The 16,403-nt window shown below is 34.5% G+C and overlaps 1 protein-coding gene across 2 annotated transcripts in view; it reads right to left on the bottom strand.

The window, feature by feature from the left end:
• Positions 1–16,403, bottom strand: part of LOC138711743 (RING finger and transmembrane domain-containing protein 2) — a 58,951-nt gene that overhangs the window by 13,032 nt on the left and 29,516 nt on the right. For both annotated transcript variants that reach the window (XM_069842915.1, XM_069842916.1), the window contains exons 4-5: positions 15,136–15,252; positions 2,666–2,843 (exon numbers count right to left, since the gene is read on the bottom strand). In XM_069842915.1, the coding sequence (XP_069699016.1) occupies positions 2,666–2,843; positions 15,136–15,252 (295 nt within the window). The remainder of the gene's footprint in view (positions 1–2,665; positions 2,844–15,135; positions 15,253–16,403) is intronic.

Below are 16,403 nucleotides of genomic sequence, written 5' to 3'. Positions count from 1 at the left end.
CCTTTTATAAACGACATAGAATATGTTCAAAACCAAGCTCTCAGACTCATTACTGGCGGAATCAAAACAACTCCAATAGATTCTATGAGGTTCCTCACTAATATTAACAGCATCAAAATGACAATAGAAGAAAAAGCACTGATTCAATATGAAAAACTTATTAGATTACCAGGAAACAATTGGCATTCATACAGTCCTCTCTGTAGATTGAAAACCCAAAAAAGTTTCATATCCATTGTTCAAGAATTAAAACAGAAAATCAATATCCCGAATTTAAAAGAAAACTTACAAATTAAACCAAACCCTTTAACTCTATTAAATATAGAATATAATCTAAATTTAACAGAAGAAATACTAAAATCAGAAGTAAACACTGAAATAATGAAACAATTGTCTTTAGAGACAATTAATATTAGGTACCCTCCACAAAACTGGCTTCATTTATACACCGACGGATCCTTGATCTCCAGAGAACAAGGTGCCGGTGCAGGTGTTATGTGCTGTCTCTTCTCACTTTATAGATCTCTTGGGTATGGAACAACAAGTTTTGATGGAGAAATCATTGCAATAAGTGAAAGTCTCGGGAATCTTCTATGCCACATCAATAAATTTAAAAATGCAGTTATATTGTCAGACTCCAAAGCAGCTATTCTATCAATCGTCTCTAGACACACACCTTCATCTCAAACAGCAGAAATAACTAAAATGCTCTCTCAATTAATATCACTCAATAAAAGAATTGTATTCCAATGGATACCATCCCATTGTGGAATCCTGGGAAATGAGAATGCGGATGCTTTAGCAAAGAAGGGCAGCACTGCTACTTACAGACCTGTTACTAAATCTACGTATTACTCTGTGAAAAGATTTATTAAATCTACATACTTAGACTTCACCAAACAAAATTTGATAACACAATCTCAAGGGAAAAAATGGAACTCTCTGCATCAAAATCCACAGTTAATTCCCGATTTACCACGAAAATCGTCTGTAGCTGCATTTAGATTGGCAACAGGCCATGATTGTTTGGCCAAACACCTGCATAGAATTGGAATATATCAGTCCCCTAACTGCCCATTGTGCAACTCAAACCAAGAAATGGATTCGGAACACCTCAAAATCTGTGCTTCAGTGGCTGGCCATGATAATATCTTTGAAAAATATTGGAGTGCAAGAGGTCAAATGACTTTATTGTCAAACGCCTGGCATTAGAAAACAACAACAACACTTGATCTATAAAAAAAAAAGCAACAAATAAAGAAAACAAAGGAAAAACAGAGCAGAATCATGCATAAGAAATTCGTTCACATGTAAACCTAAGTTCTCACGACATCAACAAAAGTCTTCCAAAGGGAACTTAGTTTATGGCAGCTGGTCATTTTTTTTTTTTTTGTCTAAGATTATGCATGAAATTCCATTTCAAAATCAGTAAAATTGCAACACAAACTCATTTCATGCTTCTTGAAGTTCTTGGGGACAAAGCCAAGATTCAAAATTGTACTTCTGCTTTAAAAAAATGGAAAGACATCACGTGCAGATGAACATTCTTCAATATGTTGATATTAATTTGTCAAATTTGGAGAAAGTGAGAGAAAATTTTAACCAAGACTGACAATAAACTATTGATGACAATGTTGCCACAATAGGAATCTCTCACAGTCCTGTTTATCTTTCTAATAAAGTGAACAACAAATGCATTGAAGAAATTCGTCTCCCAACTCTTCAAAGATGAAAAGAACAAAACTGTCTCACAATAAGCTGCGACCTCGAAGTCATCCTCAAAAATGACTCAAACTTTCTGAAAAGAGAAAGTGAATGTTGGAGACGAAACTTCGATTAACAAATATGATTCACTTAAGGGAAAAGCTCACAATATCCAAAAACAAAAAAAGGCACGCCAAGTGAACAGAGCAGCAAATGTGAGGAGCATATCCGTGGTTTTCTTTGTCTAGGAAGAGGTTTTTTTCCTCCTTAGGAGAAGGGCCCATAGGCAACCACCACAGTCTTAGCCTTATTGTGCAACCTCCTTATAACTTATTGGAATGATTTTTGAAGTTCTTAGGACTGCTCATCAAGCACGTGATTAACTGTTTGATGCCATCTTATCGATTCAGCCACAGTATCCAGGTTTGACGGAGTCTGCGTAAACGGAACGCCCGTTCGCCTCCCTGTGATGTTCCTCTGCAGCCTCCTCAGATCGATGGCATCTGTTTGCAATTCACGTGCATGAATCTGCTGCATCCTTAACCAGAGAGATATGCCACTGTCGATTCCATGATTCACCAAGACACCATCTATCTGAGGAAGCTGCACTCTCCCTGTCTGCTGCAGTCTGCTACATTAAAACAATTCCTCAAAAAGATTAAAAGATGCAAGGAAAAAATTTCTCTCAGAGATGTTTCCAAAACTGGCCGAAGTGTAACAATAGAAGAAGAAAAAGAGAGCGGTAGGAAAAGAGAAGGAAAGAGAGGGTCAGTGGGAGAGGGGATGGGAAAGGAAAAGAGGGGGGAAGTAGAGCATGGATAGGGAGGGGAGAGAGTGTACGGAGACAAAGGAAAGGACAGGAGGAGAAAGATAGAGTGAAGGGGAGAGAGAGAGGAGACAGAGATTGTGTGTGTGTGTCACAATATAATTATTTTTCTCTTTAAATGTATAATTGTATTACCTGAGATATAACTTCTGATCTTGGAACAAATAGTAGATAAACAAAATGCAGCCTAATAGGTTGCATACAATCAATAACAAAGACGTCAAACTTCTTCGACTCTGCTTTGCTATCTCTCGCTTCACCACTGCATTTGCATGACTGAAGGTGATGAATAAGCCAATGAAGATGAGTATACCTGTAATACAAACCACATATTACATAAACACATAAACATAAATGAACGCACGCATGACATTAGACACTAAATCAATATTGCAACATTTACAGTAACTCACAAATTACGTGAAACTGTAATGGTCGTGTGCACCATTCTCGATCATCTAGCCCGTTTATCAGCAATCACGGAAACATGGCTAATTCTTGACAATGATCAAGTTACAGATGCGGTGCACCGACATTTTCCCTTGATCAACTCAGTACCGTCAGATGACGGTACGCTCGCTTGAGAATAATCATCTGAGCGCTAGGTTACCGCGTATAAAACAGCGAACGAACGCACTCTGTCAATTATCGCTTCGTTTTTGTTTGTCGGACTGCTTTCAAACATCCTCGCAGTTTTCAAATAACAAGTTTCAATAATCATGGAAGAAAAAAAAGAAAAGAGCACCGAACTTCTCACAGTTCAAAGTGGGAATTCCTTTAGAACTCGTCAGCAATTATGCATCCATATTACAGAATAAAAGTACTGACGGAAGTTCTCTAAGAGAAAAGCAGGCTACCTGGTTGGATTTAACCTCACAATTCACATGAGTTATACGTGTTTACATAATTCCACATAATTTGTAACGTAATTTATATAGTGGTTATTTCATATTATTGATAATAATTGGGAAAATTTCAATATACGGATACCTCACTGACAATTATCTCGAAATAGGCTACTAAAAAGAGCAGATTTGTGCTTGTCGAATGCTCATCATCTTGCTTACGAAAAGACACATTTCAGTGCCAATAATTTATTTGGGAAAATTTCAGTATACGGATACCTCGCTAACAAATATATATATATATATATATATATATATATATAAAGCAATTCGTCTGTGTATGTCGAATACGCATCATCATGCATACGAAAAGGAAGTTTTTAATGCCAATTTATTTTGTGTGCACAAGATTGGAATTTTGGAGTAAGAGGGAAAGGAAAGTATCCTTGTTCTGAAATTTATCCATTTATTTTGTGTTCACAAGGTTGGAATTTTGGAGTAAGAGGGAAAGGAAGGTATCCGTATAATGTCTCTTAATTCAATCGTAAATTGCCTAATTGTCCAAAACGTCATGTATGTAGGTCCTAATAGTTTCAAACGGCAAATCTATAGCTAATAAGTGATAATCTCGCATTCTACAAAATGGTCATTTAGTTTTGCTATATTATTACCGGCATAGAATAACTACTTTATTATTATGTTAACAAAATTGGACAATTAGGCCTAAATAATATTTTGTCCTCAAGTAAAGTCCCGATCTTCCAAAGCAGAAACATATATAAAACATTACCATAGTCTATTTTGAGAGAAAAAAAACATTTGTATTATTCATCTACAAACTTACTCTTTCTACAATAACACCAATTCTGTTATTTCCGCAGTGATTTGCGTGTTCAAGATACATCATTTCATCTTCAATTCCATCAAGCATGTCAAATCGTGCCGCCATTTTTGTTTTCTCGACTTGACCATGTTCAATTCAAGATAATCGGTCCCACACCCGTGATCAAATTTGATCATCATCAACTCGCTTGTTTAACTTTGATCGAGATTGATACTCCACAAATTGATGTTGAAGATGGTCAAGTGCCGACTTAACCATGGTCAAATTTTAATCGAGAATGGTGCACACAGGCATAAACCTCTCATCATATACACACTATCATTATACAATAGTACCCTCTTTTCTTTTCAATGCATTGGGCTATCAGTTTTCCAGTTTGCAGATGAACTGCACAAATTACAAAATATTTATCAAGCCTATTCTTCTCTATAATGGGAAGGGAGTACTTACAGCAACTCATTCAAACTTAAATCGATTAGAAGTAAGCCAAAACCAGGCTATATGGCAAAATCAACTCCAATAACACCAATGCAAATCTTAACTCAAAACATCTGATACTAGAAGAACAATCGTTAATTCAACATGAAAAGCGCTAAGATTACCAACAACAAAGTGAGAAAAACGACAATTACAACTAGCTAATTTGAAAACGCAACAAAGCTTCCTATCAAAAGTTACAAACATAAAAACAGAGAACAATCTTCCCCAATCTAAAGTAAATATTATGATCAGAGAAAATCCTTTAACCTTTCAACCAATTAACAGCCAACTGGAATTAGAAGAATCAGTTACAAAATCTGAAACATCGAAACCTGTATTGAAGGCTGTAGCAACGGATCCAGAAGAATATACACATACACACAGATACGTCTACAGCTAACAGTAATTCAAGATCAGGAGCTACATGTGAATTATTCTCATTTTATCAACAAGTTGATACCATACAACAAATTTTGATGCAAAGAAACGGCCATTCATATTGTGTTACAACAGCTCTTATATACAATATACTAATTTAAAAAAAAAAGTCAAACTCACAGATTTTAAAGCAGCGAACTATGCACTTAACTCCCATAAAAGTCAATCAAAATTCAGGAATGCCAGAAAATGATACAATAATTTCACAAGTTACAGAAAAAGTCCACTTGTAATGGTACCTGCACATTGTGGAATTCCTGGCAACGAAATTGCTGAACTCCTTGCAAAAAAGGCTCCAAATTAATTCCAAGTAAAACTAAGAATTTAACTTACCTTTCATAACTATAGAAATACTAATTTAAAATAAATATAAAGACAAATATACAGAATTTATACACAAACATGCTAAGGATAAAAAAGAAATGAATATTTTAATCAATAAACCAGAAATCATTCCACAAACACTCTGTAAAATGGCAGTAGCAAAATTTAGACTAATTACGGAACATGATTATTTAGCGAAACATCTAACCAAATTAGGTATCTGTACAAATCCAAATTGTCCCCTGTTGCAACAAAGAAGAGGAGATGGCTGAAAAACATCTTCAAACCTGTGAAGCAATACCTGTTGAATCCATCTACAGCAAGAAGCTGTAGAGTCAAGCATTTGATAACATCATCATATTGTTATTCAATTGTTTTTTATTAGCTTTATTCACTTGTTTCTAATAACTTTTGTCAGCAATTGTTTAATCCAAAGTCTCCTCAATTGATGTAATGAAGCATTAAAATTTCCCTTTGTTCTAGGAGTTAAGCTCACTTTTTGTAGCAAAACATTTATTAGATGTTAAAGCGAGTATAAATAACAGCGAGGAAAAAAACATTTCTTCTTGATTTTACAGAAGATTATGTCTGAAATGTTACAAATCTGACAAAATCTCTTGGAATACATAAATATTCAAACTGAAAACAACTTATTGGAACCAATTAATAATTAATATTTTACGTCTCATTTATTTAGCTTTATTTCAATCCATTCTCCAGTATGGAATTTTAGGGTGGGGAAATGCTTGTAATTCTAATCTCACTCCACTAATACTTATTCAGAAAAGAATTATTAAAATATGCCTTAATAAACCAATTGATTACTCATCTGGGCTTTTGTTCACTGATTTTAATGTTTTCAAAATTAAACAGATTTATTATATTGCCTTATTAATCTTCATACATAAAAACCGTAATAAATTCAAATTGTATCATCATAAATATGGAACTAAAAGATCCGATTTTATACGACTAGAGGAACCAAAGTATTTCACAAGCACAGCTCTGAGCCATGGTACCTATTTTGGTCCAAGGTTATACAATAAAATAATTGATAAATACCCAAATTTGGAAAATTTTAGTATCAGGAATTTCAAAAATAGCGTTAGGAATTTAATTTTTAAAGAATATATATTGATTTAATATGTATATGTATTTCTATGACTTAAATTGTTAAAATTGAAATTGTATTTTGAAATTTAATTTATTCCTGTAAATTTTTTTTTCTTGACCCAGTTTGTGTCAAAAAATTATCTTTGTGTTTAGATATCTCCCTGAGCACGAGTTTTTTACTCCTTCAGGGAAGAACTAAGATTGTATTTCTGTCAATGTTATTTTATTAACAATAAACAATAAACAATTGCTAAAAATTATACAAATCCAAATGCAGCAAAACAATTAACATTAGAATATATTTCATAACAAATTATCTTGGAAAGATCATTATTAACTCTGCAGTAGAAAAAGTTCAAAACAGATTAAATCTGTTAAAAAGATTAGCTGACTGCAAATGGGGAAGTCATAGACGTACACTAAATTCCACATATAATCTATACTAATAATAAATCTGTAGCCGAAATTTTTCTGGTAATTTTCGATTTTCCAAAAATAATTGGTCCTAACATATACAATTAACCACCCTGAAACCGAAATCGCTTTTTTGAAATTTTTGTTTGTTTGTATGTCTGTCTGTCTGTCTGTCTGTCTGTCTGTCTGTCTGTCTGGATGTTTGTTACCTTTTCACGCGATAATGGCTGAACCGATTTCGATGAAAATTGGAATATAAATTAAGTTCGTTGTAACTTAGATTTTAGGCTATATGGCATTCAAAATACATTATTTAAAAGGGGGGTTATAAGGGGGCCTGAATTAAATAAATCGAAATATCTCCCTTATTATTGATTTTTGTGAAAAATGTTACATAACAAAAGTTTCTTTAAAAATAATTTCCGATAAGTTTTATTCCATGAAATATTCTGATACGACTGATATTTAATGAGATAAATGAGTTTTAAAATTAAAATAACTGCCATCTAAGGCCGTGTAATGAATTAAAAAACAAATCACTTCGTCTATAAGGGGACTTGGACAGCAACAATCGAAAGCTATGAAAGATAGCCTACAGATAATGTTTCTGTGTTTGTATGAAGTAATATCAGAGGCTAAATTAACCGATTTGTATAATTAATTATTAATTCACCATTGGAAAGTGTAGTTTCTCTAGATGGACATAATGCTATAATGTTATTACAGTAACTTCTGAGTGAATCGAGGACAGGTAAGATTAAAATAGCTTCTTATGCACAAAAAACTTGATAGGCTATTCTGTACATTCGTTTCCTGTATTTCCTAAAATAATTTTTATGACCAAATGAGTGGTCTCTGGATCAAAATGATCGCATTTTAATTATGCAAATACAATTTAAATTAAGTAACATAATAAACGATTTATCCTTATATCAAACACGAATGTTCCCTGGATCAAATGTCCTATTTTAATTATGTAATTACTTTATATTTATTTCTAACGGGTGCAGCGGAGCGCACGGGTACGGCTAGTATGTACATAAAACCTGTCCTCAAATACTCATCACAGCCGCCCAACAACAATTAAATTAAAAAATGGAGAAGTTTCAAAACTAAGCAGTACATTTAATTACAGATGCACTGAAATCCACACCAATAGATTCAATGAGACAACTTACTCAACAAAAACCACTGATACACGAGTTTGAAGAACAAGCAGAAATCCAAACAAGAAATTAATCAGACTGCCTAATACAGACTGTTGGAGAAAATACAAAATCTTGCCTACTAAATTAAAAACACAAGAAGGACTTATGCAGATTACACACGCGTCTCATTCCCCAAACTAACATTGAAATGTTACCAATCCGACAAAATCCCTTGGAATACATAAATATTCAAACTGAAAACAACTTATTGAAACCAATTGTTAAAAATGATACAAATCCAAATGTAGCAAAAAATGTTGTTGTTGTTATCTAATGCCGGGCTTTGGCAACGAAGCCATTAGCGTTCTTGCTCTCCAATATTTCTCTGTGGTGGATCCATCAGGTAGAACTTCACAGGTTATGAGATGATCTTCAGTCATTTCTTCTTCTTTGTTGCATAGAGGGCAATTTGGACTTGTGTAAATTCCTATTTTATTCAAGTGTTTGGCCAAATAATCGTGTTCTGTAAACAGTCTGAATTTTGCTACTGCAGATTTACGTGGGATTTCTGGAATAATTTCTGTTTCTTTTTATTAAAATGCTCCATTTTTTATCTTTGGCTTTGGTACATAGTGCTTGGTTTTGCTTGATTTTATATTTATTTTTAATTAGTCTTTTGATGGATGTAAAAGGTAGGCTTGTATTTGTATTCTGAATTAAATTGGATCCTTTTTTGGCAAGAAAGTCAGCAGTTTCATTTCCAGCAATTCCGAAATGTGCAGGTATCCATTGCAATTGAATTCTTTTCTGTAGTTTTTGAAGTTGTTGGATCATTTTGTGACATTCTTTAATTTGGATTGACATCATTTTATATGAATTTATTGCATATAATGCTGCTTTAGAATCAGAGAGAATGACAGCATTTTGAAATTTATCTATTCTGTATAGTAGGTGTTGGAGTGAGATATGAATAGCCATTATTTCCGCCTCAAAATTTGTTGTATGATATCCTGCTGGTTAATAAAATGAGAATAACGCACACGTAATTCCTGATCCTGAGTTGTTATCGATAGTAGACCCATCTGTGTAGATATGTAATCATTCTTCTGGTAGGTATCTATTGTTCACAGCTTCTAATGCCAGCGCTTTTAGTACAGGTTTGGAAGTTTCAGATTTTGTAACTGGTTCTTCTAAATCTAGTTGAATGTTAATTGGATCGAAGGTTAGAGGGTTTTCTCTGCTTAAAATGTTTTCTTTAGATTTAGGGAGATTCAATTCTGTTTTTATTTCCGTGACTTTGGACAGGAAACTTGTTTGTGTTTTCAACTTGGCTGGTTGTAACAGTCTTTTTTCCCATTTTGTTGTTGTTAACCGTAGCATTTTTTCATGGTGTGTTAGAGCCTGCTCCTCTAGAGTGAGATATATTGGAGGGTTCTGGGTTAGGGTTTGCATTGCCGTGATTGGGGTTGATTTTGCTGCACCAGTTATTAGTCGCAGGGCCTGATTTTGGCATACTTCTAGTCGATTCAGGTTGAAATTATTTGCTGTAATTAATACCTCCGCATTGTAGAGAAGTATTGGCTTGATGAATGTTTTGTACGTGATGTTCAAAGTCTGCCTATTACTACCCCACTTGGCTCCAGCTAATCTCTTTAAAATTGGAAGTCTTTTTGTTGATTTGTTTACTACTGCTTCAATATGATTTTTCCAAGATAATTTTGAATCAAAAATTGTCCCTAAATATTTCGTTTCATATGTTTGTCTCAGGTTTGTTTTCTTGAACTGTAGATTTAGTAGCAAAAAATTAACATTAGAAACAAAGACAGTGGTAGATCTTTACAAAACGACTATGATGGTGCAGGAGCTGGAGGAACTTGTAAATTTTTCTCATTCTATAAAGCAGAAGTTGAAGCTGTATTCACTATTCTAACCAATTTACTTCAAATAATAGGTAAAAAATAGGTTGCAGCCGCCAAATTACTCTTCAAGGAACGACCACTCATATAAATTGAGGGAAAGAAGACAGAGGAAAGTTTTCTTTTCTCAATTGTACTATCAGGGACTGGAATGTTTTACCTGCAGACTTACTAAAGGCTTTACCAACAACCAAAAATGTATTTAAAAATAGGCTTAAGGACTTTACTAATAGACGGTAATTATACACAGTATTTAAAGGGTGTAAATGATATGTTATTATTGAAGTGTTGTATCAGTGAAGAATTAATGTTGTGTCAGTGAAGTGTGTTGTATCAGTGAAGAAGTATGTCGTGTCAGTGAAGTGTGCTGTGTAAGTGAAACATGTTCCTGTCAGTGAACCTTTATAGTTTATAGTGGCTGTGCAAAGTATTTGAACAGTGAAATGTTTTTGAAGTGTTAGTGAAATCAGGATAGAATCAGTGAAATGTGTCGTAGTTCCAGTGCAGTGATTGAGTTGACAGCGAAATGAGTGTAATTTGAAAGGTACTTGTGCAGATATGAACATATCATACTCGTGGGTTTTAGTTCGATCTTACTTTTAAGATACAAATTAGATTTATTTCAAATGTTATTTTAAGTGATCGTTTCATTTAATTTAGTATATTCCCTGTTGTTGTTATTATTATTATTATTATTATTATTATTATCATTATTATTATTATTAATTATTGTTAGTATTAATTATTAGTATTATTATTAATTGTATTTTTAATTAATAAGTTTATTATTGCCATTATTGAGTGTAATTAGTTACCACTGCCACCGGGTATATACCCACTGCAGTGTGAATAAATGCATACATATATACATACAAATTTTCCAAGGCTGCAAAAGGGTATCTGTCGGATACAGGGGGGAGTGCCATTAATCCTTCCCATTGAAGGCTTTAAGGAACCAACCTGGACAAATACCCAATGTCCCATCCCTACCTTCCCATGGTGCAGCTGTTAGTAAGCATAATTTTACAAGCTGAACTAAAGGGAGGGGCTACTCATCAATTAGCACTGGTCAGCTTGATGAGTTAATGACCGAATTTGGTATAATTTTCCTCTTCTTCTTCTTCTTCTTTGGCACTACGGCCCTTGTAGTCTAGCCTTGGCCTCCCTTAGGATTTTGGTCCATTCCTGTCCAACCAGAGCCTTCTGCCTCCATCTTCTCACGCCTAGAGTCCTTAAATCTTCCTCCACTCCATCCAACCATCTTAGTTTCTGTCTGCCAATATTGCGCCTGCCTTCTGGTTTTGTGTTTAGAATCTTTTTTGGTATTCTCTGATCATTCATCCTGATTACATGTCCTAACCATTCCAACCTACGGGCTTTGATTTCAGCAACAATATCTGGAGATTTATATTGAGTTTTCAGTTCTGTATTATATCTAATCCTCCAGTGCCCATTCTCATATTTAGGACCATAGATTTTCCTTAGAATTTTCCTTTCCCATGTCATCAGTTGTTGTTCCATTTTCTTCGACAGAGTCCAAGTTTCACTGCCATAAAGCACAATTGGTCTTACGACTGTTTTATATAATGTAAGTTTTGCTTTTTTACTTATGCATCTTGCTCTCAAAGTTTTGTTAAGGGCTCTCAGGCATCTATTTCCCCCAGCAATTTTTTGCCTCATATCCGCATCTGCAGTGTTTTCTTGGGTAATTAGAACTCCTAGATATTTAAAAGAATCTACTTCCTCATATTTCTGTCCATTTATTATAATATCTTTATTACAAATGCCACTTGGTCTTATGTTTCTCATATATTTAGTTTTCTCTTTATTAATTTTTAACCCCATGTGCTCTGCTTCTGTTTGAATTTGGGTTACTATTTCATTTAGCACTCCAAGAGATCTACTCATGACCACAATATCATCTGCATAGGCCATGCACTGTCTGGTCCTATTAAATATGGTACCATTAAAATTTATATCAATGTTCCTAATGACTTTTTCAAGGCCAATATTAAACAGAATTGTAGATAAGGAGTCTCCTTGCCTCACCCCATTTACTGTTAAAAATTTATCAGATAGTTTTGTTTGTATCTTTACCTTATTATATGTTTTGGAGAGGGTTATTTTTGTTAAATTTACCAATTTGGTAGGGATACCAAATTCTCTCATAGCCTCCAGAATTTTAAATCGATTCATGTTATCAAATGCCTGCTTAAAGTCTATAAAAAGCATATGTATGGGGATATTATATTCACTTGTCTTCTCTAAACACTGTTTGATTGTGAATATGTGATCGGTTGTACTTCGTCCTTGCCTAAAACCACACTGATATTCACCCAGGAATTCATCTGTATATGCTTTAATATAATTAGATACTATATTTGTAAAAATCTTATATGTAACATTCAGCAGCGAGATTCCTCGGAAATTGTTACAGTCCAGCTTGCTGCCCTTTTTGTGTATGGGGCATATCAGGGCTGTTCTCCATTCATCAGGAATTTCTTCTTTGTTCCAAATCGATAATTTTCCTCTATTCAATACCTAATTCCCTCTTTACCCTTTCCTATCCAGTCCTCTGACTGAACTCTTTCGACCCCGACGGCATTAGAGCATTCGAGGCCTAGGGGTTCATTTTCCTTTCCTTCCTCCTCTTTCTACTTTTCTGTTCCTAGTGCTGACCTGCTATGGCACTAAAATCGTCCTCCAGTGGCTTAAGGAGGGAAAGCTGGTGATCAACAAGATCTCCCAGCTAGGTCCAATGGACCCGTCGACCAACAGCAGGTGTGGTCCTCCAGACATTCTGGGGGTTGTGTGTGAATGAAGTAGCCACCAAAACGTTAAAATATGGTGTTCACTTAAATCGGCTACAACTTGCCATTTTCACTCCAACTCAAAATCTGTGCTTCAGTGGCTGATCATGATAATATCTTTGAAAAATATTGGAGTGCAAGAGGTCAAATGACTTTATTGTCAAATGCCTGGCATTAGAAAACAACAACAAATTTTCCAAAGCTGTAATCCTCATTGACTAAAAAGCAGCTATGCAAGCTATAGCTAATAACAGTTCACAGAAAACTGACAAAACTTCTCAGTGCTGCACCCCGATCATGCAGCTCCAAAAACTAGGCAAGGAAATAGTTATGCAATAGGTTCCAGCACATTGCGGCATTGCAGGTAATGAATTGGCTAAGAAAGGTTGCAACCTAATACAAAAACATATTACTCAAAAATCATTTATTTCTGTTAAATTCAACAAAAATTCCAATACAAACAAACATTTTTGAACAGAATAAAGGAATCAGCTAAAGATAAATCATGGGAACCTCTCCTACAAAATTTAAACATCATCCCTGAAGAACCAAGAAATTCAGCAGCGCAGCCTTCTGCCTTCTGACCGGGATTCTTTGACAGCTCATTTATATAGAATCGGCATCTCCCTCTCTTTCACTGATGATATCTGTTTGCTCTCCCATAGTTTTGGTGATATGCAGAATAAAGTTGTTGTTTTCTAATGCCAGGCATTTGACAATGAAGTCATTTGATCTCTTGCACTCCAATATTTTTCAAAGATATTATCATGACCAGCCACTGAAGCACAGATTTTGAGGTGTTCCGAATCCATTTCTTGGTTTGAGTTGCACAATGGACAGTTAGGGGACTGATATATTCCAATTCTATGCAGGTGTTTGGCCAAACAATCATGGCCTGTTGCCAATCTAAATGCAGCTACAGACGATTTTCGTGGTAAATCGGGAATTAACTGCGGATTTTGATGCAGAGAGTTCCATTTTTTCCCTTGGGATTGTGTTATTAAATTTTGTTTGTTGAAGTCTAAGTATGTAGATTTAATAAATCTTTTCACAGAGTAATACGTAGATTTAGTAACAGGTCTGTAAGTAGCAGTGCTGCCCTTCTTTGCTAAAGCATCCGCAATCTCGTTTCCCAGGATTCCACAATGGGATGGTATCCATTGCAATACAATTCTTTTATTGAGTGATATTAATTGAGAGAGCATTTTAGTTATTTCTGCTGTTTGAGATGAAGGTGTGTGTTTAGAGACTATTGATAGAATAGCTGCTTTGGAGTCTGACAATATAACTGCATTCCTAAATTTATTGATGTGGCACAGAAGATTCCTGAGACTTTCACTTACTGCAATGATTTCACCATCAAAACTTGTTGTTCCATATCCAAGAGATCTATAAAGTGAGAAGAGACAGCACGTAACACCTGCACCGGCACCTTGTTCTCTGGAGATCAAGGATCCGTCAGTGTATAAATGAAGCCAGTTTTGTGGAGGGTACCTAATATTAATTTTCTCTAAAGACAATTGTTTCAGTATTTCAGTGTTTACTTCTGATTTCAGTATTTCTTCTGTTAAATTTAGATTATATTCTATATTTAATAGAGTTAAGGGGTTTGGTTTAATTTGTAGGTTTTCTTTTAAATTCAGCATATTGATTTTCTGTTTTAATTCTTGAACAATGGATGTGAAACTTTTTTGAGTTTTCAATCTACATAGAGGACTGTATGAATGCCAATTGTTTCCTGGTAATCTAATAAGTTTTTCATATTGAATCAGTGCTTTTTCTCCTATTGTCATTTTGATGCTGTTTATATTAGTGAGGAACCTCATAGAATCTATTGGAGTTGTTTTGATTCCGCCAGTAATGAGTCTGAGAGCTTGGTTTTGAACATATTCTATGTCGTTTATGAAAGGTGAAGTAATTAAAATTTCTCCGCAGTACGTCAGCACTGGCTGTATGAACATTTTGTATGTAGTGTTCAAAGTATTCCTAGAGCATCCCCATTTCTTTCCTGCTATAAAATATATTTAATGTATATTTGATGTGAATTTGTCTGTTTTGTGATAGTAAACATAATTTTTCATACCTATTGTACGTTTTATTTCTGTAAATACATACTAACTAAAATCTTGGATAGTAAAGAGCAAAATGAGTTATATTTTTGAATTCAGTATGGAAGGAACATAAAAGATCAGTTATAAAATCCTTGACCTTAGGAAAAAAGTTTTGACATGCAGACCAGTGTTATCAATGGATTATATTTTGTGTGAACTCACCCAGACGATGATCATAGATGCCTTTAGCAAGAAGAATGAGCAAGAATGGAACATATTTTTGCAGAAGGGCGAGGAACTGTCTTGTTTCTGGACTCTGACGCAACATTTCAGCAGCACCTAAAAGAAAAAGATCTCTATTTACAAAATCGTTCAGTCTTCATATTCAATGAAAGTATATAAACTAACTTCTCTTAATAAATCGAAATTTCAAAGTCACTTATAATTGTGTGTGTTCGGCAAATTGATATCATTGTATTGTGTATTGTAAATTTTATTGTGTACTGTTTATGATTTTGTGTATTGTTTATCTTTTTATTTTGTATTGTTTATATTGTGTATACCACTGCCACCGGGTGCTTGCCCACTTGCAGTGTAAATAAATACATACATTGTCATTAAGAACAACTCGGCATACATTCTCGATCCCACCATCAGATTTGAGACACATGCAGATCAACCGCATGAGGTGGACAGTGAAAAGAAACGGATCTATGAACCAACAATCCCGTTCTATAAAGATAAATATAGCCTGTCCCACATTGATGTAATAGGTCTGATGGTGGGAGCACGAGGTACCATACCCTCCTTCTTTGCCAACAAATGTAAAAACCTGGGGCTAACACACAGCATTGTGAAGGAAATAGCCATTAGTGCCCTCAAAGGATCAGTTCAGATATAGAGAAATCACTTTTATGGGAGTGATAATGGAAATTTCAAGTTATCTTAACCGATGGCTGTTGATTGGTTTAGATATCAATGCCAATAAATCCGTACCATTATTTTTCTTGCGGTATATGTCATTCAAATCATTCTAACATATCTGATGATACTACTATCCCTTTCTTAACTGTAAATGAGCACAAATGCTACTTAGGTGTACATTTTTCTGTTATTTTGTATATTCGATTCCCTAACCATTTCAAATGTAAATCATTTTACCTTTTAGGTGTGTTTCCAAATTATATGTAATACGCTTTGTCAAATCTGGCAACCTTTTCATAAGGGAAGCTTAAATTATTATTATTATTATTATTATTATTATTATTATTATTACTACTACTACTACTACTACTACTACTACTTACTGGCTTTTAAGGAACCCGGAGGTTCATTGCCGCCCTCACATAAGCCCACCGTTGGTCCCTATCCTGAGCAATTCTGACTTTCAGATTTTTGGACAGCAGACTGGATGATAAAAGCTTCTCAGCCGAATAATAACAGGCATTTCCCATATTTATTCTGTGTTTAATTTCCTCCCGAGTATCATT

This window comes from Periplaneta americana, chromosome 13 (genome assembly GCF_040183065.1).
Source record: "Periplaneta americana isolate PAMFEO1 chromosome 13, P.americana_PAMFEO1_priV1, whole genome shotgun sequence".
Classification (NCBI taxonomy): domain Eukaryota; kingdom Metazoa; phylum Arthropoda; class Insecta; order Blattodea; family Blattidae; genus Periplaneta; species Periplaneta americana.
This window is presented reverse-complemented; position numbering and strand designations above follow the sequence as displayed.